At 48.9% G+C, this 23,685-nt stretch overlaps 1 protein-coding gene across 1 annotated transcript; it reads right to left on the bottom strand.

The window, feature by feature from the left end:
- Positions 1–13,354: 13,354 nt before the first annotated feature.
- DEGS1 (delta 4-desaturase, sphingolipid 1) lies at positions 13,355–21,143 on the bottom strand. The gene is made up of 3 exons (XM_069484597.1): positions 20,997–21,143; positions 16,741–17,483; positions 13,355–14,108 (listed from the first exon to the last, which is right to left on the bottom strand). The coding sequence occupies exons 1-3, from the start codon at positions 21,076–21,078 to the stop codon at positions 13,962–13,964; spliced, it is 972 nt and encodes a 323-aa protein (XP_069340698.1). The 5' UTR covers positions 21,079–21,143; the 3' UTR covers positions 13,355–13,961.
- Positions 21,144–23,685: the final 2,542 nt, after the last annotated feature.

The following is a 23,685-nucleotide window of genomic DNA, read 5'->3' as shown; positions in this document are numbered from 1 at the left end:
TTTTTTTCCTTTTTTTTTTTCAGCCATAGTTTATATCAAACTATTTTGAAAATCAAAACCAATAGGGGTATCGATGTTGAAAATGTGGGTCACTTTTAAGTAAAGAACCATATAGAGTTTAGCATGCCTGGAGGATGTTAGCCACCCTGTCCTGCCTGTTTTTCCCCTACCCCCAGTTACTTACTCATGCTGTTCTGATTACAGTGAGAAAGTAAGGCTGGACGGGGGGATGGGGAGCATGGGCAATGTATATAGCCTGAACTTCTGTTCCCCCATAATGAGCTGAAAAACAAAAAAATAAAATAAAATGTATGGGGGGAAAACAAAAAAAAAGAAAGTAAGGTTGGAAAAAGTGAGCAGTGGCTGACCTTTATTGATTAAGTTAGCCTGCCACGAATGCCATTCTCTCTTCCTGAGAGAACTCCATTTGTGCACACGAGCTTCCAAAATGTACGCAGCCAGCAAGCTTATCTGGATAAATGTTGCCTTCTGGAATTTTCCTTGGAAGCATGTTGACAGTGCTTACCCACCCACTACCAAGTCAGCCTTGCCCCTGAGAGGAGGAGAGAGACTGGTGTTCGAAAGGACTCTCAGATGGGGAAGTAGACAGTCCACGTTACGTCACAGCCGTTCACCAAAAGGAAATCTCCAGGGGGAAGACCGCAGGTGGACCTCGTGAGCTTCCCCTCCACCTCCGTCCTCCCGCCCGCCCTTCCTGCCTTACTCTGCGTTACCCAACCTGGAAATCTTGCCGTAATCTTCAGTTCTGATTGGCCAGCAGCCATTCCTGATTTGAAACGTTTCTGACATCTGTCCCCTTTGTGCTCACAGACACTGACTGACCTGGTTCATAGTTCAGGCTGCCGTCCCTTTCATAACTGTTACTGTAGCCTCCTAGTTTATCTCCTGTTCCCGTCTCTCAGACGCTGAAACCAGGGTTGCCTTTCCGAAATACAGAGGAACCGTGTCCCTTGTCCACCGAACGTCCTTCAGTGGCATAAAGGCGGCAGTCTGATTATGCACGGACTCGGTAGCCTCTCGTCAGCCCACCATTGCCACCTGTCCTTCCTCTTGCCTTAACTGGATTTATTGCCTTTGCCTTAAAACACCGTGTTCTTTCCCCTCCCCGAGCCTGTGCTCATGACGTTCCCGCTTCCCGGAAGGCCCCCTCCTCCCTACGACCCCCAGGGCCAGCTAGGACTCAAGTATCACCCTGAGCAGCTTTGCCCCGCCCTGCTCTCGGCTCACACCGCATTTTGTGCTGACCTGGACTGAAGTTCTGCGCTAGGTTAGGCGTCTCGTGGCAGGGCCGCTGCTCAGGTTTGCATCTATAGCACTGAACACAGAGGAAGAACAAAGTCACCTTGTCATCGAACAGCTGCATCTCTTTATTCCGTGACACAGAGCACAGTTACCATGGTTAACGCTGGAGAGGTTTGATGGAGATTTGATGTTCCTACCCGCCAGGTGTCTGCCAGGCTGGGACTTCACAGTTGTCTGAGGAGAAGCCAGCAAGGCTTTGGAGGGGGGCTTCCTCTGGTGGGTTCTTAGGTATTGCCGGTCGGAAGCCGTTGTAGCAATGCTGAGGAGCCAACGGTGGCCAAGGCATCCGAAAGAAACTGTTTCTAAGAGCCTGGCCTGCATGAGCAGTGTCTAAACAGAAAGCTTCAAAGAGGAGATTACAGATATTTATTACAACCGAAATTCTAATTACCTTTTCTCCTGCACAGACAGGAAAGGCTGCTTTCCCATTCTGGCTGATTGTGAGCCGATAAGCAGATCATGGGTCTTCTTTTCAGACTCCAGGCAGTTTTGCTAGCTTGAACTTCCTCAAAACCAATATGGCAGAAGGCTCCATGACCTTCCCAGTAACCAAGGACTTTAGAGATGGAGATACTAGGGGAGGGAAGTAGCTTCATTGAGGGAGCTACAGAAATGCTGTTTCACATTATATAAGGAAATTGGTTTTTCAGATTAAAAAGCTCTGTTAGAAAAGGGGAAGGAAAACTAGTTAATTCAACAAACACTTTTTGAGTACTTGTGTCTGATTTTTTTTTTTTTTCCCCAGTTAAGAGTGTCCCTCCGTTGCCCCATGTAAAGTGGCGTCATCATAGCTCACTGCCACCTCAAACTCAAACCCCTGGGCTCAAGCAATCCTCCTGCCTCAGCCTCCCGAGTAGCTGGGACTACAGGCATCAGCCACCATGGCCAGGTGATTGTTTTTTTCTATTTTTAGTTGCCTGGCTAATTTTTTTTTTCTTTCTATTTTTAGTAGAGACGGGCTCTCTGGCTCTTGCTCAGGCTGGTCTTGAACTCCTAACCTCTCAAGGGATCCTCCCACCTCGGCCTCCCAAAGTGCTAGGATTACAGGTGTGAGCCACCGAACCCAGCCTCCGTATGTATTTTAAATAAGTGATTTTTAAGTGAACAGAGTGAAGGTGAAGAAATAGCCATCGCATTGTCTAGCTAAGTGAAAGAGTTAAAAAAAACATGGGCACATGTTTAACTCTAGGGACAGTCAAGAATGCTCACGTCCCTCCTAAGGCATAATCAGAAGCCAGTGCTTTGCATTGTAGTTTTTAAATCCTCTTGGATTCCAGAGAACAATGGCTATTTTTTACAAAACTACTTTTCAGGGGATCTGACGTTACCTAGCAACGTTACCATTTGGATTTTATTTTTGAAAATATTAACCTACAGTTTGCTTATTTCCTCATCAGAACTTTTGGGTCATAATGCCACAAAAATCCTTAGGATCATCTGTCGGTGTTTCTCAGCTAGATGACACCAGAGTCAGCTAAGGGTTCTCAGAAACGTGCTGCCTGGGCCTCCCTGCGACCGGCTGTCCCCGCGTCTCCAGGTGGGGCCTGGTGGCTGCAGCTGTAATAGTTAAATCTCAAGTGACTCTGATGCCCGTGAGAGTGGAGAACCCCTAAAACTCCACTGAGGAAGCCTAACCCCCCAGGGCACAGATGATGAACTGCCCAGGAGTGGGACCTGAGTCCTCTGCCCCCGGGCCAGCGTCCGTGCAGTAAGACGGCAAAGGCTGCCCTGGGTGTGAGGTGAGGGAGAATGACGACTGGGGCTCAAGTTCAGATTGCTTTGCTTTGGTCCCAGCACCAAATGGGCAGTGCTGGGGGTGGGAACCAAACCGCATGGGGTGTGGCTCCTGATGCCTCTCTTACAGCTCAGGAGAAGCCGGGCGCAGTGGCTTACGCCTGCAATCCCAGCACTCTGGGAGGCCGAGGCGGGAGGATCGCTTTGAGGTCGGGAATTCGAGACCAGCCTGAGCAAGAGCAAGAGATCCCGTCTCTACAAAAAATAGAAAAATTAGCCAGGCAACTAAAAATAGAAAAAAAAAAAAATTATCTGGTCATGGTGGCTCGTGCCTGTAGTCCTAGCCATTTGAGAGGCTGAGGCAGGAGGATGGCTGGAGCCCAGGAGTTGGAGGTGGCAGTGAGCTGTGATGATGCCACTGCACTCCAGCTGGGGGACAGGGCAAGGGCCTGTCTCCAAAAAAAAGAAAAAAAAAAACCTCAGGAAGACACAGAGTGCAGAGCCTTATCAGCACATAGATGGGGAGAGGTCTGCCAGGTGGGGGGCAGAGGTATAGACCTGCCTCCTGTGCCCCCAGGCTCCGCAGCACCTGAGAACAATTTTCGCTGCCTCACGAGGCCCAAATGCTGCCACCGGGGAGCCCTGGGGCCCTTGATTTGAAATTCTTGCAGGCAGCTGATTAGATATACTCTCCTTATCTGTGATTTAGGGTTTTCCATTGACGTGTTCCTAAAGGCGCTCCAAGGGCAGGCCAATGCCAGTTTAATTTCCTCCACGTTCTATTCTTTAATCTTTTTTTTTGTTTTTTTTTTTAAGAGACGGGGTCTCACTGTGTTGCCCAGGCTGGAGTGCAGTGGCTCTTCACAGGCTTGGTCTTCACACACTTCTTCACCCTCCTGGTCTGCTGAGACTTCATCCATCCCCTTTGGTAGTTTCTGCTGAGCGCAGGTTAGAACATCCCAGCTGGTGGGCTGTGTCCTGGGGGGCCCCAGAGCGGAGTCGTGGTCTGCGGCTGGAGCCCCCGTGGCCTCTGCCTCCAGGCAGCCCTGGCTATTCACAGACTTCCAGCTTTTCTGGGGAAGCTATCAAATGAGGAAGTAGTCCCAGGAGAAAGGAGACAGGGCCTGGAGGGACCCCAGAGAGAGGAGAAGGGAGCTATGCTCCCCCGCCTGGGCCAGCCCATTCAGGCCGCAGCCGTGACTCAGATGGATGATGAAGGATCATGATCACGGAACAATGGAACAATGGAGCGCCCCTGTCCATGAAGACAAAGTGCCCAGGTGAGCCCGGGAGGAAGAAGTCAACACCCTGCTTCCCAGAGCACCTGGGAACAGCAGTAATCTGTCCAGTGGCTCCACTCGCTGCGGCCTCGCCAGGCCGGAGGCAGAAAACCCCAAGCAGCCCCTGCCCTTTGGCCAGGTGTTCAGGCAGCACCTGGTTCACGCTGTGCCCTGCTACCTGCCCCGAGGGTTTCTGGAGAGTTCCGGGGGAGGCTGAAGCCGGGTCCGCCCAGAGCCTCTGCTCCGGTCAGCCTGGGGAGCTGGCGTGTGATGGCGGCGTGGTCGCCTTTCCTGGCAAAGCTGAGTCTGCACCTGCTGCTCAGCTTTTCCAAACTAAACAATATGTGTTTTAAAGATTCACAGACAGGTGCTGCTGAGAGCAAAGCAAGGGTGTGGTTAGCACACCGGGCAGGGGCTGTGGGGGGAGGTGCTCGGGGCCTGCTCTGTCTCCTAACCCACTGTGGGCACATGGGGTTCACTCTATTCTTTAAACTGTACGAGTTAAGGATTGCTTTTGGGCGGGGGGCGGGGGGGGGGGGGGCGGACCTTTCTACTGAAATAACTGGCTGAGGTAGAGGTGATTATGTTCTAAATTATCTAGATAATTTTATAGCTGGCTGCAGCCTCAGCCAGCAGAAAGCAAAAGCAAGGTCTGTAAATCTGGCTTCCTGCCAACCTTGACTCAGTGAGCAAATGAGTTTCACCTGCAAGAATATACGGACTCCAGATACGCATTTGGGCCAGTCTGAAGTATGTTTTGAGAACCGAGGTGAAAAAAAAAAATGATCCCTTTTCTCTGCGCACTGTCCACGTTCTCCTTCCTCTGCAGCCCCGTCCACGGAGCTGACGGGTGAGTTGGCACCTTAAAATTGGAACTTACTTCCGTGCACTTCATGGGGTCTTGTTCGTACCTGCAGAAGAGCTGAGAGGCATTTCGCAGTCAGCAGGAGCCACTGGCTGGCCGGCAGGGAGCATCATGTGGCGAAGCAGCGAAGGGGATGAGGGACAATCCAAAAGCCTCCTTACCTCTGCTTAGCACGTATCCAAGCCCAGCAAGAAAAGGGCGGGATTACTGTCTTTCCAGTGTGGAATACCAAAGGATTCTGTATTTGTTTTCACCCGGAACTTGAAACACATTCAGTAGGTAGATTAAAATCAAGCCAAGTTGATTCTAATGACTTTTTAATTAGCATCAGGACACAGTGTGGTAATTTGCAGTTCATAGTTCACTTGCAACTTGAAATTAGAAACTGCAAGGGCAGTAATGTAAGTGGGAGGAGAGATTTCATTAATTCCTTCGGCAAATATTTATTGACTGGCAGCCGTGCTGGTTGGTGGCAAGACAGCTAAGAGCCAGGCAAAGTCCCTCCCCATGGGCCTTGCTTCCCAGTGGGAAGGGGGCAGAGAGTAAAATCCAGGTCAGCTGCTCACGCCTGTAATCCTAGCACTCTGGGAGGCCGAGGAGGCAGGATCGCTTGAGGTCAGGAGTTCGAGAGCAGCCTGAGCAAGAGCGAGACCCCCGTCTCTACTAAAAATATAAAAAATTAGCCGGGCATAGTGACATGTGCCTGTAGTCCCAGCTACTCGGGAGGCTGAGGCTGAGAATCACTTCAGCCCAGGAGTTTGAGATTGCTGTGAGCTAGGCTGACACCACGGCACTCTAGCCTAGGCAACAGAGTGAGACTCTGTCTCAACAAAAAAAATAAAGCAAAACCCAAATGTGTGTGTGTGTATATATATATATATGTATATATATACACACACGTAGAGAATACAGCAAGCCACACGTGCTGTGAGGAGAACGAAGCGTGGGCTCTGGAGAGGGCTGGGTGTGTGTGAGTGGGTGGTCATTTCAGAGAGATTGGCCGGGAAAAGCATCTGGTAAGCGGACGTCTGACGCAAGAGGGAGTCGCGCAGCCTTTCGGGGGAAAGACTGTGCTGGGCAGAGGGGAGACCAAGGGCTCTCTGCATTCCATGAAGTCCTAGACAGAGGGTGACATTTGGCCGTCACTCCCCAGGGGCTCCTTACGGTGACTCACAGGAGCCGCAGAACTTAAGTGCTCCTCAGTCCGAGGCTACGCCCTGCCCTGGAGACACCTGCAGTACAGAGAAGGGGACACAGCCGGCGTGATAAGACCCCCGAGCTGGCCTGGGACGAGGCTGACTGGAAGAGGCTGGCCCAGCATCCTCCTGTGCAGGCTCTGACGGCGCAGCTGCTACGAAGGTGAAGGGCCAGGAAACCCCAGCGCTTGGCCTCCGGTCAGGCCCTTCCACCTGAGACCCTTTACCTCTTGGGGGTCCGTGATTGCACTAAGGCAGGTGGGTGCCAGGAAGGACGGGACGGGGTACGCAATGAGACCCGCTTCACACCAGCATTTGGGCGCGGACAAAAATCACCCCAACCCATCTGGCCAGAGAAAACCTTACAAGCAAATGTTACAGAAACGTTCCCAGGGCTGGTCTTGGAGAAGTGGGATGATGGATGACTTGTGTGCCTTTTTGCTACCTTTCTGTGAATTTCTACGAATTATTTCAGCAACAGAAAAAACGAACAAAGCTGTCCGCAAGTGTGTCAACAGGCCGCTGTCCGGCACCTAAGCTGTCACTGCATCCCGGCCCGTGCACTCACTCCTGTCCTGTGCTAACCCGCAGCCAGTACCTAGCAGGACTTAAGTCCTCTCCCCTTTCCTGAGTCACTCCCTGTTGCCTTCTTACCATACTTGGAGCATTATTGAAACCTTTAAACTTTTCATAATTGTGTTCTGTTTCCTTAGAGATTAGGAGAGGGATTTTCGGTGGATAATGGCCCTCCCGTGCGGCCGCGTAGCCGTGGGCAGGTCCTTTCCGCTCACGGTGCGTCACAGTGCGTCACTCTGTCTGTCTGTACCCGGGGTGGTGGCAGCACCTCCTCCCGCGGCCGTGGGCGGGACGCGCCGTGAGGGCCTGAAGCTTAGGCCCTGGGATTTGGATGGAGAAAAGCGTGGCCCGGGTGGGTGCGGCACGAGCGGGTGGCTCAGCACACCCACGAGGGCCCCTCCTGTCCTTGCCCACGGGAGACGGTGCCCACCTGTGCAGGCTTTCCTGGGCCCCTGCCTAAGGGCCTTGTCTGCCCTGCCACCCCAGCAGGCCAGAGCGTCCCTGGGGCAGCTCTCAACCCGAGAGGGACAGGAGTTGGTGACCGTGCACCTCAGCCTCCTCACCTCTGAGAGGGACTTGTTAAAACTCCTGTATTGTAAAATGCACATAAGAAAAACGCACAGAGCAAACATGTGGCTTAACGTTTGGGTCACTTGAAGGCAGACGCCTGTGTGAGCCTTGGTGGGACCTGCCGAGGCCTCTTCCCTCCGGCTGCCCAGGGGTGGCCGCGGGGACGCGTCCCCGTTGCCCGCGGTGGTCACCTGCTCCTAGACGCACACACACTCTGTTGGGCTGCTCTTCCTGACTTCTTTTCTCACCCTTTCCCCCACTCTCAGCACCCTCCCGAGATCGCCTTCCACACAAGCCGCTTACACCCAGATTCTTGTCTCAGGGTCAGTTTTTGGTGAACGTAAGAATCGGGCAGGTGCTGAGGAAGCTTCTTCACGGAGCTGGCGTCCGAGATGGGAGCCGAGCGTCGAGAAGGCGGCTTTGTGAGACGCAGCGTCCACACGGGGAAGAGGTGGCCCCGGTGCACGGCAGGCCTGCGTGGGCGTGGGGCAGACAAACCTGCCGCGGCGGGAGCACGGGAGAGGCCGGTCACGCAGACCTGCAGTCCCACGTGTGGGGATGTGAGCGACGTGTGGGTCGTGTGGGGTGAGAGGTCTCGTTTCCTCTTCCCGGCCCGCTGCCACCCGACACCCGCGCTCAGACACACCTGCACAGGAAGTCACGTTTTGCAAACCCGATTTTATATGGCCAGGCCGGTCCTAGGACAAATACCTGTTCAGACCAGGTAATTAAAAAGCCAAATCATCTCAACACGAGCCACACTAAGTGCTCAGGCCCGTGAGTCATCGGGGTGCAGCTGTAAGCCTCCCGTGTTGGCTAATGGGGGAAGCACAGCTTTCCCAGCCGGAGCTCAGGCCCAGACGCGCTGGAGAAGGAGCGGGCGGCGGCGCGTGGTTGGCGCACAGGCAGCGCCGGGCTCAGATGCCAGCACAGCCCTGCCACCTGCTTCTGCAGCACGAGCAGCCGTCCCGCCAGTCTCTCCAGCTGCCAAGGGCGGGGAAAACCACCCACACCCAGGGCTGGGGAGAGAGTGACTCCGCCACACCCCTGGCTACCGCAGCGCGAAACAGGCCTGCTCTGGACTATCTGCTGTGTGTGTTGACGTGCAAGGTTACGAGTTGTCCTGATCTATTCAAGTCAGATTCATAGAGACAGAAAATAAAATGGTCATCGCCAGGCGCTGGGGCATGGGAACTGTGGAGCTGTTAGTGGGTACTGAGTTTCAGTTTTGCAGAATGAGAAAGTTCTGGAGATTGGTTGCAAAACAGTGTGTATGTACTTAATACCACTGAACTGTATCTTTAAAAATGGTATAGTATATTTTATGTTATGATCATTCTTAGTTGTTTTTTTTTTTTTTTTTTGAGATGGAGTCTGGCTCTGTCACCTGGGCTAGAGTGCTGTGGCGTCAGCCTCACAGCAACCTCCAACTCCTGGGCTCAAGCAATCCTCCTGCCTCAGCCTCATGAGTAGCTGGGACTATAGGCATGAGCCACTGCGCCCGGCCCGAGGTGGGCATTTGGAGTCCCACGTGCACCCAGCATGAAGTGGCCCAGCTCTGCAGCAGGGCTTTGTGGGCTGGGGCCTTATTAGTGCTGGAGCAGACATCCTGTCAACAGATGGAAAGGTGACAAGGCAGTGCCTCTAAAGACTACAACAAAAAAGAACCCACTTTCTAGCTTATTTAACGCCCAGTTTGGGGGGGAAGCAGATTGTGTGGTTATGGCTGTGGGGGGAGACCACTGCTCAGAGTATAAAGGGAATGAGACACCCTTTGTGCCAAAGAAAATCTGAGCTGCTAAATGGGAGGGGCCCGTGAGGCTCAAACCACTGACTGGACAAACGGCGGGTCCCTCTGGCTCTTAGTAGGCCCTTCCTGAAGCCTGTGAGAGCAACACTGATGATGAACAAGCGAGGGAGATTACAGAGGTCCTCCTTGGATTCGCAAATTGTGGATCTACGAGGATTTAGAAGCCAACATTGAGAGCAATTCAGTTCTTCCAGGCCTTTTTCACAAAGCATCTATTTAATTCCTTTCCCAAGGATTACAAATACGGGGTGTGCCTAGTAACCGGGTAATCCACTCTTGGCTACAAAAAAGGTACTTGTGTTTCTTTGGGTTCCACCTTTCTTCCCAGAAGGGGACGGTCCTTCGAAATACCCCCATGCAGTTACAGAGAAACCCCCCTCCCCAGGACACTGCCCTGACCCCTTTCTTGCTTTTGGTCCTGTTGCCAATTCACACGTGCTTGTGGTGGCAGCTGCCTTTTATTTATTTATTTCAATAGATTTAGGGGCTACAAATATTTTTTGTTACATGGGTGAACTGTATAATGTTGAAGTCAGGGCTTTTAGTGTACCCGTCACCAGAATAGTGTACGTCGTACCCGATAGGTAGGTTTCTATCCCTCCACCCCCCTCCCCCTCTGGCCTTTAGTTTTCAGTGTCCATTACGTCACCAGTGACCATTCCCACCTCTCATTCAGCGCCCACCTAAACGTGAGAACGTGGTATTTGTGTCTCCATTCCCGAGATACTTCCCGTAGGATGAGGGTCTCCAGCTCCCTCTGAACCGCAGTGATGCCTTTACTTGTCGGCACCTGGAATCTTCCCCCTCGGTTGAATCCAGTTATTAGCTTTATGAGCCATCTACCAATTCAGAAGAAACCTGGCGAAAACAAAGCTGTCCTTTCTCAGATGACACTCCCCATACTTCTTTTTCTTCTACCGTGTCATTAACTTGCCAACCAAAATGTGCCTACATGATCTGGCCTGTATATCCATCGACTGCCAAATCCTGCTCCTCTTCTGAAATTGGGAGCCTCCCTGGGCTGCACCGGCTCCCCCACTGGCTAACACCCCGCTGCAGACATCGCCCTCAGCTGCTGCGGGGCTCCTGCAGTTCCCATCAGCCTCCAGGCCTCTACTCCGGGCGGCTCAGCCTGCTGGTCCCGTCTGTCTCAAGTGAATGTACTGCGAGGGTTTTAGGGGTTCCTAGTGCTCTGGGCTTTTTTTTTTTTTTTTTTTTTGAGACAGAGTCTCACTCTGTTGCCCGGGGTAGAGTGCCGTGGCGTCAGCCCAGCTCACAGCAACCTCAAACTCCTGGACTCAGGTGATCCTCCTGCCTCAGCCTCCCGAGTAGCTGGGGCTACAGGTGTGTGTCACCATGCCCTGCTAATTTTTCTATTTGTAGAGATGGGGTCTCGCTCTTGCTCAGGCTGGTCTCGAACTCCTGACCTCAAGCGATCTTCCTGTCTCGGCCTCTCAGAGTGCTAGGATTACATACAGGTGTGAGCCACCGCACCCGGCCTTTTTTTTTTTTTTGGCTCTTGGCTTTCTGAGGGTACTGTTTTTCAGAGCCTTCCCAGCCCTAGGTCATCAGACTGTTCTTCTTTCCAAATCACTAAGGCTCCTGTATTTTCAAAAACTAACAAGGAACAACGCATGAACTTGTCCAAAGAGCTTCCAAGTGGACGAGCAGAAAGCATTGGCTCTAACCCACCTGACTGCAGGCCCTGGCTCAGGGGTGTGACCTCAGGCTGCTTACTTGCCTGACCCTCAGTTTCTTCATGTGGAAAGACGATACCTAGCTGCTCGAGCTGACGTGGAGTAGAATGATAATCTGCACATACGTGTAGCCTGGCAGAGCGCTGACCCCTTATCAGTGACAGCAACGTGTTCTGCGCTCAGGAGTCCCAGCCAATCCTGACTGTCCTGTTTCATGTGTGAAGTCCTTTGTTACTGAATTCTGACTTACCATGCCCAGCACTAGAGCATCAGCTCAAGTTGGGACATTTTGTCTTTGTAGCCTAGCTCCCTACAATGCCTGGCAAAGTACCTGCAGAATGAATAAATGCATGTTTGCTGTGGATTTAAATGTTGATGTTTCATGCTAGAATTTTAGATTAAGAGTTGAGGAGAACCAGAGATCGAGCCAGAACTGCTGGCACACAGGGAGGGGTCAACAAGGCCAGCAGAGTGAGCATGCACTTGGTAATGGGAACGTGTGTTTTTCATTCCCATTCCTGTTCTAGGACCAGCTCACTAGACAAGCCAGGTGGATACAGTCAAGAGTTTTGGAGCCAGCATGGTGGCTCACACCTGGGAGGCCGAGGTGGAGGATTGCAAATTAGCCAGGCGTGGTGGCGAGCGCCTGCAGTCCGAGCTACTCGGGAGGCTGACACAAGAGGATCACTTGAGACCAGGAGTTTGAGGTTGTAGTGAGGTAAGATGATGTCACGGCACTCTAGCCTGGGCAACAGAGCAAGACTCTGTCTCAAAAAAAGAATAGTTTTGGTTCTGTCGTGACATAGTCCGAATTTCAGATTGTTTCTGCAATTTACAAAGTGTGATCTTGGGCCAGTTACTTAATCTAAGCCTCAGTTTTCTCATCTACAAAAACTAAGGTATGAATAATAGTACGTACGTCATAGAACTGTTGAGACTTAAAATAATGCACGTAGAACTCTTAGTGCAGGGCTCTGTGAAAAGTAAGGATTCTCAGTAAATGTCCACTGTTTTCAGTGTACCACACTTACCTGAGGGTTATAAAATGCCCTCTGTCTTTGGCTGTTTCTGTTTTAGATAAAGCTTCTCAAGTTCAAGGACTCTCCCTGCTGGTCTCTCTCCATTTATCAAGCACTTACTTTAAGTCAGGCACTGACCCTGCTAGGTTTGGGGAACAGAGAAATAAATGTCTTTCCTGCCCTTGAGGAGTTACAACCTCATGGGGGACCACGCGGAGCCTATTTACAGAACAGTACGGTTAGGGCCAGGAACGAGGTCACCGTTCGTTCTCAGAGTCCAACAAAGTGGCACCAGCAGGCTGGTGTGAGCCTTGAAGGACAAGCAAGCCAGACCAGAAATGGGGGGAGGAGTCTAAGAAGAGGGGAGAACTTGGGCAAAGCCACCGAGGACTTCTCAGGACTTAGTCTGTAGAGGTTGTGGGGCCCAGCCTTCCTGCTGCCTGGCGGGTAGATCTCTTAATGCACGGACGGAGTTGGCAGGTGGGAGCCAGACTGCGTAGGACCCCTGCCAGGAGTGCTGGAACCGCCGAGCAGATGAGGAGTGGTAATGTAGCAGCAGGCAGCGATTTGGGGAGGGATGACAACGTCCTCTATACCTCCAGCAGGTGGAAGAACCGAGAGAGACGAGCTGACAGGAGATCGGGCGTTTTCAGCATTTACAGGGCCGTCGTAGCTACTGGCTAGGGTGTGCAGGCACAGGGAGTTGGGGGCTCGGTGGGAGGACATGATCTATTTGATGTCCAGCATCACATCCAGGTGCTATGGTTTTCACTTTAATTGTTTTTTTCTAGAGATAGAGATCTTGCTATGTTGCCCAGGCTGGTCTTGAACTCTTGGCCTCAAGCAATCCTCCTGCCTCAGCCTCCCAAGTGCTGGGATTACAGGTGTGGGCCGCCGCGCCCAGCCTTACTCTACATTTTAGATCAATGGTTCTTTGAGCCACAGACTCAAGGACACTGGGACTTTTCCCAGGCAAGAGGGTCGAGAAGGGAAAGCAAAGTGCTTTGAAGATGAAATTAGGTCTGTAAAGCAGGTCTGCCAGTCCCCGGGGGATCCACTCTCCGCCTCAGCAGTCAGGGTGTTGCTCTCTCCTTTACTGCACTAAATCTACCCAAGTGACACATCTGAGGTTTCCAGGACTGCCTGAGAGCCCACGATACCAGCTACTGGAGACCAGCTGTCCCCCGTCAGACCACAGCCAGTCCCCACCGTGAAACTGTCGGCAGTTTCTACCGCAGGGTCGACACCTCTGACAAAGGAGTCTGAATGTTGGACGTGGTTAGATTCAGTAAGTACTTTATTCATGAGTAAGACTGTACAGGATTCCAGTGTCTACTTTAGGTCCTATGTACAACAGTAAAAATGAAAAATGAGTAATTCAGCTTACAATAAAAGCTATTTCCATCTTAACGTTTTATAACATATGGTGTTAAAGCAGACCTTTTTAAAATTATTTTTCGGATGGAATTTTAAAGTAAGTTCCCCCAGTACCCAGGTTACCGTGTTATATAGTATAAAGAAAGTGAAATACAAAAATACAACAAATACTAATACATTGCGGTTAATAATAGCTCAGTTTACTAGCTGTTTTAATAAAGTAAAACTTTATAATGAAAATAATGTACTAGAAATGGCTTTTTAAAAGCCTTCTTTTATATGGTTACAAAATGATATGCTTACAAAATGACACATGGGCGAAGACATCCTCAGTGATGATAACACAGAAGCTTCCCGTGAGTAAAGCTGAGCACAGAGACAGGCGACCGTGAAAAGCCAGGGCCTGCTCAGGGTAGCTCCTAAGCGTTACGGGTCTTGAGCTTAACGATGCGCAGATCTCGCTGTATCACCTACTGGGACGTTGCGAGAGGAATTCCTTTGGCTCTGGTGACCCTTACTCCAGTGTCACCTTGCCTTTTTGATGCCTCTTCATTCTTGAGTAGGGACTGATTGTGTCGTCCGTCACAAAATCGTACAGGACTTTCACCCAGGAGTTGTAGTGGGGGAGGTTGTCGTAGTATTCAGCTGCTATTTTCCTCACCTGGAAGGGGAAAAACACAGCACGGTGAATGAGCGTTACTGGGTCCTACCAAAGATGACAGATGAATGTCTGACACAAACTCGGAGAAGGAAAACCAAGAGACCTCTCTCCCTGCTCCCTCTTTAAACAAACAAATAAAAATAAATGAAAGCCGACAGCTTAGGGAATTCTAAACAAAAAGAAGTCTGCATTACAACACCTGAATACACTCGGCCCTCTAGTATTACCGACTCTCCCATCAAGCTCTGAGGCCCTAAACATCTGATTTATTTGTAAAATTAACAACAAATATATGCAATTCGATTAACCTGATTTATTATTAAAGAATGTACTACATGGATGGCATTGTAGGTCAGGTAGCACCTGACCCTTGCCATCTGGGAACTTAAAAAAATACTAATAGATTGTGGCATACAAATTAGACAGAAATTAAGCACTTATTAAGTGTGCAGTTCCGCCATCCCAAGTTGAAAATGTCTTAAAAAACTATCCTAATATCCTCATGGCCACAGCTTGGGTAAATTAGAATAAAAAAAAAATACTATCCTAGTAAATCTCAAAGGAAAACAAAAAAGGAGAATCCAAAATAGTGAAAAGAGACGGAAAGGAAAAGTTAAAATTTAAATTACTGCTTCAATTTAGTAATATTTTCTGATTCTGTAGTACTAGATTAATAGGCACCCCTCAAGGAACAGCTGAGGCCAAACACAGGCCTTTGGTGTGGGTGCTCCCAATCAAAAGAAACAGAGTGATACGATACCAAATCGCACACGCACCAAGGGGCCCTACCTTTGATCACAGTCCTTGAAAACTTCCTAAAATTCCTTCATGAATAAGGATGATCTACAGACCACACATACAATAAACCCAGATCATACTCCACACTGAATTGATGGCAAAGCTGGCAGTAATCAATTTATTTTAATGGCTGGAAAAGACACTATCTTTCCAAAAAATTTAATGACAAAGTCAGTTTAGATCCTGAATAAGCCTGTGCATCAAGACACTCTTTGAAGACTAAAAATACATCATAATACAATAACATTTGTAATTTGTGTATTTTTTAAAGACATAAAGTCAAATATCAATGAAGTCCTTAATATTAGGAGTTAGAAAACCTAGGGAATTTATTAGGCATGTGTCCAATTCAACTTTAAACACTGATATAGTAAATCCCTAGATGTTTGTCTACGTACAAGGTTGTGAGCAAATGGAAAAATTCATATTTAAAAAGTGTTTTGTGAGCTTGGCTCCCACTTGTAAGCCCAGCTACTGGGGAGGCTAAGGTGGGAGGATTATTTGAGGCCAGGAGTTCAACACCAGCCTGGGCAACATAGTGAGACCCCTCCACCTCTAAAAAAAATGAAAAAAATTAGCTCGGTGTGGTGGTGCCCAGCTACTTGGGAGGCTGAGGCAGGAGGATCACTGGAGCCCAAGAGTTTGAGGTTGCAGTGAGCTGTGATCATGCCACTGCACTGTACCTAGGGTGACAGAGCAAGACTCTATCTTACAAAAAAAAAAAAAAAACCTTAAGAAGAAATCTATAAAATTTGACTGGGTGGGTATGATAGCATAAAATACCTGGCTAGGGTGCCCTAACATCATAGCTAAAAAAGAATCAAGAAAAACTAATATCGCATTTCATTCACATTATCCTTTTTAAAATTAGGGAAACCTTTTTTGATAACAGAATGAGAAGCTACATATTTTGAGGACAGGGAAGGTAATGAGAGAATTCACCAGGACAACTGAAGTTAGGAAAATGATCATTCTGAAGAGGATAAAAGGATGAGGGTTAAGATGTCTTATTTACTCCACAAACAATATACAAAAAGTCTACAGTTAAGGGACACAGTCCCTGCCCTCAAGAAGATTATATTAATAATATAGTATTAGAAACTGAGGTTCATTCATTTTGCAGGTTATGTAAGATATCTGTATTTCATGATAAACCAACACACAAATCTTAGCTAAGCCCATTCAGCTTAATAGCGATGAAGGTTACTTGAGCTGTTGCTTGCTTCACAGAGGGATTTAGTTTTTTATTCCTGAATTCCTTTACAAATTAGCAAACTTTGCAGATCTTCCAACACATCTAAACCCTAAGCGTAAATATCAACCTTAAGGATCCAAGAGTGAACCCTTTATAAAATTAGGCTGGCAGATGTGGTATTTATATTTTTGCTAATTTTTTGATTTGTTTTTATTTTTTATTTTTTTGAGACAAGAGTCTCACTCTGTTGCCCTGAGTAGAGTGCAGTGGCATCATCATAGCTCACTGCAACCTCAAACTCCTGGGATGACGAGATCCTCCTGCCTCAGCCTCCTGAGTAGCTGGGACTACAGGCATGCACCACCATGCCCGGCTAATTTTTCTATTTTTAGTAGAGATGGGGGTCTCACTCTTGCTCACGCTGGTCTTGAACTCCTGACCTCAAGGGATCCTCCTACCTCGGCCTCCCAGAGTGCTAGGATTGCAGGCATGAGCCACGGAGCAAGACCTTTGTATATTTTTTTGATGAGCAACTCAGATTGACAAAATATATTAGATTCCTTTTAAACCGAGCAAGTCAAGACTAATTTTGATTGTATGACATCAGAAATTAGCATCTGTATCAAATCTTTTACTTACCAGTGGAAGGTTTTTTCCAGGAATGTTGGGGAAGTCATGATGTTCATTATGATAACCCACATTGAAGGTAAGTAAATTCAGAGGCCCATAATATGAGTAAGTTTCATGTCCCTTTAAGAACATGTAATGTTCAGCTATAAAATGTCCGGAAATTGGGTGCAAACCCAGACCAAGTACGGATGCTGCCAACATGTATACTAAAGATTTAATTCCCCAAAAGTAGTAAATTATGATGTCAAAAGTGATCTGAGTCACAGTATTGATAATTTCTAGATAAGTAATTGGTTTGGGGTTGATGAACAGAGGTCGAAAAGTATAAAAGAGAGGCTGAAGAATAACCCATATAAACTTTCGGAAAGTGGTACAGAAGAACCAGCCCTCAAAATCGGTAGGAATATCCACATCGATACCATTGGCTCCAAGGTATCGATGATGATCCATGTGATACCTCTTAAAGGAAATTGAATATGGAAGCCCAATAGGAAGGTTAGCAAACATTCCAAACCAGCGATTCCACATGGCTTTGCAGTGGCCAAAGGCGGAATTGTGGGAAATCTCATGAATAGCCAGAGTCATTGAGTGGTTAACGCAACTGCCAAAGGTATAGGCCCAAAATATGACCCATTTCCAGTCCAAGTCTTTTACTAAGTAAAATGCAGCCAACTGCATGAGGACCATCATAGCTACAATCCATATCAGGTTGGAATCAGGTTTCATCAAGGATTTTATCTCTGGATGCTTGGCTGTAAAGAAAAAACAAACAAAAAATCAACTGAGAAAAGTACATAATGGTTTAGCAATTACAATCAATACCAATTAACTTAGCACACTAAATTTTTTTCTTCTTCAAATCATAATATTCCCTCTCTTACAGACTTTATCAAATATTTATCTCCTACAGGGAAGGAGAATGTGCTAATAGTAAAGATACAAAATACCATGTGTCACAACAGTTCGAGAGTTTGTGCAGGAAAAATTAGCCTCAAACTCTAGAAGCTTCCTATTCTCTACTTTCAAAAAAAAAAAAAAAAATCTAGAAGCTCCACATTCTTTTGTACTAAAATATATTATTTTTATGTTTAGACAGAAGTATAGCATCTTCACCTTATATAAAACTTGATTAACACATCTGACAAAGGCCAGAATATAATATATATTTTGTTTTTGTTTTTTTGTTTGGAGACAGATTCTCTGTCATCCCGGCTAGAGTGCCGTGGCATCAGCCTAGCTCACAGCATCCTCAAGCTCCTGGGCTCAAACGATCCTCCTGCCTCAGCTTCCTGAGTGGCTGGGACTACAGGCGCGTGCCACTGCGCCTGGCCCATTTTGTAGGTACCCTAAAATCATGAAACTGGTATTCACAGCTCACAGACAAATGAATATGCTCCAAGTAATTATTTTAATTATTTTTATTTTTTTTTTTTTAGAGATGGGGTCTTGCTATGTTGCCCAAGCTGATCACAAACTCCTGGGCTCAAGCAATAGGAGGCCTCAGCCTCCTCAGCCTCCTGAATAGCTGGGATTATGGGCATGTGCCACCACACCTGGCTCTGCAAGTAATTGTGTACTGAATTTTCCCAAAGCTGTAATAGTATATAAAAATCAGTACTACACAGTACCAATATAAACAGAGAAAGAACAGCCTTTCAGCAAATAGTGCTGGAACAACTGGATATCAACATGCAAAAGAATGAAGCTGGACCCGTTCCTTACACCATACACACAGATTAACTCAAAATGGACCACAGATCCAAATATAAGAAAACTATTAAAGTCTTACATATAAACTGGACTGCATCAAAAACTCTTCTGTTATAAATGATACTTTCATCAAGAAAGTGAAAAGGGCTGGATGCAGCGGCTCATGCCTGTAATCCCAGCACTTTGGGAGGCTGAGATGGGAGGATCACTTGAGGCCAGGGGTTCAAGACCAGCCTGGGCACCATATAGTGAGACCATTCTCAATAAAGATTAGCCAGCAGTGGTGGCGCATGCCTGTAGTCACTGCTACTTAGGAGGCTGAGGCAGGAGGATCACTTGAGCCTAGGAGTTTGAGGTTGCAGTGAGCTACGATGACACCACTGCACTCTAGCTCAGGTGACAGAGCAAGACTCCATTTCTAATTAAAAAACATAAAGAAAAAAACTTGAATAGGTGGGACTACAGGTGTGTGTCTCAACACCCGGCCAGATGTTGGTTGTTAAACATACCCATGCCCCTACCACCCTGCAAAAAAAAAAAAAAAAAAAGTGACAAATTTCAGAAAGATCTCTTATCTAAGTGTAATTTAAACAAATCTCCAGATTCTTATCTTCCTTAAGGTTATTCCATCTCCTACCCTGAAATGGAACACTGGGCAGTATTTACACCTGCATGGAAAATGTATTTTCATTGAGAAATATATAGTCCTTTCACTTTCCAAGTGAAATGGTTCAGTGGTAATAAGTTTGTAGCAAAAAGATTCAGTGTTGAGATGAGCATCAATAAACACCTTCTTCCTCCCTTGATTTTCTGAATATTGAATGGACAGGTAAATAATTGGTTTTTGCCAGGGTGGACACTAGATTGTTCCTACACAACATGTAGATAAAGCATAGATAAAATGTATCATATGCTATCTCATATCAAGTATGTGTAAGTGAGTTGCGAAACATACAAATTAAGAGAGAAAGGCAGGCCAGGTGCTAGTTGGAGGCTGAGAAAGGAGGACTGAGCCCAGGAGGTCTAGGCTGTGAAGGCCACTGCACTCCAGCCTGGGCAACACAGCAAGACTCCTGTCTCTATCAAAAACAAAACAAAGCAAAACAGCAGGAGGGAATCCAAGAACCCCAAGTCCTTTAAAGGGCTTTCCATTAATAAGCAACTGTAAAGGTTCACGATCCCAATTTACCGTCAGTCTTCAAATATATTTTAATTGCTTCTCAGCCTTTTGGCTAAAAGCACATGTAGTATTTTAATGAGATCTCCTAACTCCTATTTACAGAAAACATGGCATTTCTAACTTTAGATACCAATGCAGAAATCAGGGACTTGCTTTTTCTTTTCACTGGGCAAATGGATGTCGAGAAGAAAAACTAGGGAAATACTACGAAGGAGAAAGAATTCCTCATATTCAACTTTACCACCATGACTTTCCTCGGTTTTTGAAGAAACAGCAAAGGTTAAAAAGCATTTGCTTTGGAGGCAATCTAACCCGGATTAGAATCCACCTCTAGCATTTACTCATTTGTTCTCACCTCTCATCTTTTAAAATAGGAACAGTACCGACCTAGCCCAATTCCAGGCAGGGTGGATTAAACTGGGTAGTGTTTGCAAGGCAGTCCACGTAGCAGAGCATCAAGAGTCACCTGGGAGAGGTGACAGAATTCGCCATACAACACAGAAGCCCCAGATACTCCGGAGTTGAGTAGGGCCCAGTTAGTTTGGGGTAAAGGGCCCTAAATTAGCAGTCAGGGGACCGGCAGGCTAAGCCGCGTATTTTCCCTATTTGGCAAGTCCTCCCTATTTCTGCCGTTTCGTCCACCAAACCAGGGTGGATTAGAAAACACCCGTGCATCTGCCGTTCCTGCGTCCCAGGCTGGTCGTGAGGATCAAGGGGACACGAGGCTCGAGAGGCCCCAACGCACCGGGACTCGCCCTGTCCGGGAAGCCGCCGGGGTCACGCGGCCGGGTGGCAGCCCCCTCCCCGGGCCTGGGGCCGCAGAGCAGCCGCCCGGCCAGGGTCGCCCGCCGGCGTGCGACACCGCGTGTGGGCCCCGCGATGCCCCGGCGCCACGCCCTGCCGCGGCCACGCCGGCCCCCGCCCCGGCCCCGTCACCGTCACCCCCTGCCCGGCCCGCTGGGGGCTGAGGGCGGGAGGGGGAGGAAACGGCTCCCACCGGAGTGCTGGAATCTTCCAGCGGGGGGAGCTACCCAAGGGTGGCCCAGCCCGGAGGACCCTTCGTGCCAACCGGCCTGCGGGGGCCCGGCGGGGACGCCGGCGCTCGGGGACGCGCCCGCGCCTCTTCGCGGAAGAGCCGGAGCCGCGCGCGGGGGGACGCGCGGGTCACGTCCCTCCCCGGCGGGCCCGGGTCCCCCGAGGCGCCCGCCCCGCGCCGCGCCGCGGTTTCTGGGGCGCGGACCGGCCGGCGGGCGGCGGGACGCGGGCCAGAAAGGGGTCGCGGGAGCCCCCGGCCGCGCGGGGCCGGCGCGGGGAGAGCGCGCCCCGGCGGCGGGAGGCCGCGCGCGCACATAACGGGGCGCCGGCCGGCCCTCACCCAGGATCTCCTGGCGCCGAGCGGCGTGGGGCTGGTCGGTGTAGACCCACTCGAAGTCTTCCCGCGAGACGCGGCTCCCCATGGCGGCGGCGGCGGCGGCGGCGGCGGCTCCCGGCTCTGGCTCCCGGCCCGGCCCTGCGAGGCGGAGGCGGCGGCGGCGGCTCCGCGGCGCGAGTCCGCCTGCCGAGGGCCGGCCGGCTGAGGAGACCGAGGCCGGGGCGGAGTCCCGAGGCCCCGCCCCGCAGGCCTCGCCCGCCCGGGCCGCGGGGCGGAGGGCGCGCGGCGGACGGGATGCCGCGGCGCCGAGCCGGGCCGCCCGCCGGGATGCCGGGTTCCTGCGGGCCCGGCCCCTCCAGCCCGTCTGTGCCGGGAGCCCGGGAAGAGGTGAGCGAGGAAGGAAAGGCGTCAGGCGAGATAAGGCCGCGGCCCTCGCGCCTCAGGGGGCGGAGCAGCCGGCATGGCCGCGGCTCCGCTGGGTGACGGGGTCCTCGGCTGTAATACCTGGCAGCGGCTCCAAGTTTTGTTTAATTTTTTTTTATTTTTGTTTGTTTGTTTGTTTTTTTGAGACAGAGTGTCGCTTTGTTGCCCGGACTAGAGTGAGTGCCGTGGCGTCAGCCTAGCTCACAGCAACCTCAAACTCCTGAGCTCAAGCGATCCTCCTGCCTCAGCCTCCCGAGTAGCTGGGACTACAGGCATGCACCACCATGCCTGGCTAATTTTTTCTATATATATTTTAGCTGTCCATATAATTTCTTTCTATTTTTTTAGTAGAGACGGGGTCTCGCTCTTGCTCAGGCTGGTCTCGAACTCCTGACCTCGAGCGATCCACCCGCCTCGGCCTCCCAGAGTGCCAGGATTACAGGCGTGAGCCACCGCGCCCGGCCTTGTTTAATTTTTAAGAGCAGGTTATTCATTGAGTCATTTCTGGCTGCCTTCTGGAAATAATACCTCAGGAAAAAAAAAAACAAAAACGCGGCGTGTGTGGCAATTAAAAGCTAATCACGAAAAAAGAAAACACTATTGTTGAGAGAGGGGGAAATGATAAGGAGTTGCTTGTTTTGCTTGAATTCTTCTAGTTTCTCTTACAAGGTGATTGCTCAACCTTGCGCCTGTCATTGGAGCTGTCAAACACAGCCTCTTCCTGAGAGAGGGGAAGTTTTGTTTCATAATCGGTTTCCACTTCTGAACCAAAGAGCAGCTTCCACTGAGATTGCAAAGACGTTAACCAACCCCGTGTGCCTGGTAATAAAAGGACTCGCTGCGTGTCACACACACACACACACACACACACACACCACAAATCTGATCAAGCCCTTAGATCCCAAGGTTAACGTCCAGGAAATAAAAACGGCAGAGCAGCATGTTAAACTGGCCACAGGGACGCCATCGGTAAGCTCCCATGGTGGGAAACACCGGAGGACAACGTCCTGGGTTCTCTAATAAATAAAATGCGAGGGGGAAAAAAAAAGGGAAACTTGTAGATTCAAAGGCGTTTAAAAGACATATTAACCAATCGCAACGTGTTGACCTTATTTAGATTCCGATTCAAATAGTCAAATTTAAGAACATTCCTATGAAGTCATTTAACTCAAATGTCAATTGGATGTGAAGATATTAAGAAATTATTGTTATTTCTTAAGCGTGATAATAGTAGTATGGTTATAGTTTTGTTTTTTTTTTGTTTTTTTTTTAAGAGTTCTCATCTTTTAGAGATTCATACCAGAACCACAGTTACAGCACTCTGGGCTCGGTGGCTCACACCTGTGATTCTGGCACTCTGGGAGGCCGAGGTGGGAGGATCGCTTGACCTCAGGAGTTCAAGGAGACCAGCCTGAGCAAGAGCGAGACCGGAGACCGGTCTCTACTAAAAATAGAAAAAAATATTAGCTGGTGTGGCCAGGACGTGTGGTCCCAGCTACTCAAGCGGCTGAGGCAGAGGATGGCTCGAGCCCAGGAGTTTGAGCTTGCAGTGAGCCACGATGATGCCACTGCACTCTAGCCAGGGTGACAGAGCAAGACTCTGTCTCAAAAGAAAAAAAAACACACACAACATTAAATCAAAAACAAATAAATTATGGTGCGTGCAGTTAACCATACAATGTTACAAATGCAGAAGTTCTCTATGTATTAATATGCATTGACCAGAATGTACTAATAAATGCAAAATACCAGGTATGAGGGGAAGAGGACTGTGTTCGAGTTTCCTTGGAAGTGCATAAAATATGTTTAGAAACACACTCAAGAAATGGTTACATTGTAAGAGCAAGTAGGAGTCTAGGGGAGAGGGTTGGGAAGGAATTTTTTCCTTAAATCCCTTTGTGTCTTTCACATTTGAATCGAAAAAAATGCAGATTTTGGGAAAAAATGCGGATTTTGACATTCTAAAGAAAAGTATTTGAGCTACAGGATTGTTGTTGGGATTGATAACTATTTTAATTACACCTAGACATGCCACACTTCTATAGTTTGGACTTTTATTATTTATTTACTTCTTTTTTTTCTTCATGGAGAATGAGGGCATCAATCCTGCTAGTTTGGACTTTTAAAAGTTATTAATGTGCTGGGGGGGATGGGGGGGCATGGGCAATATATATAACCTGAACTTTTGTACCCCCATAATAAGCTGAAATTAAAAAAAAAGAAAAAAAAAGTTATCAATGTGTATGTACAAGAAAGTAAACCAACAGAG

This window comes from Eulemur rufifrons, chromosome 11 (assembly GCF_041146395.1).
Source record: "Eulemur rufifrons isolate Redbay chromosome 11, OSU_ERuf_1, whole genome shotgun sequence".
Taxonomy (NCBI): domain Eukaryota; kingdom Metazoa; phylum Chordata; class Mammalia; order Primates; family Lemuridae; genus Eulemur; species Eulemur rufifrons.
Note: the sequence above shows the minus strand (reverse complement) of the source record. Positions and strands in the feature narration are given on the sequence as shown.

What these genes read in the sequence shown, in the direction of transcription:
- DEGS1 (XM_069484597.1), bottom strand. Translation starts at nt 21,078, where the DNA reads ATGGGGAGCCGCGTCTCGCGGGAAGACTTCGAGTGGGTCTACACCGAC. An exon ending in TCGGCGCCAGGAGATCCTGG is followed by an intron (nt 17,484 to 20,996) that starts GTGAGGGCCGGC and finishes TTTTCTTTACAG; the next exon opens with CCAAGCATCCAGAGATAAAA. An exon ending in CTGGAAAAAACCTTCCACTG is followed by an intron (nt 14,109 to 16,740) that starts GTAAGTAAAAGA and finishes TTCCCCTTCCAG; the next exon opens with GTGAGGAAAATAGCAGCTGA.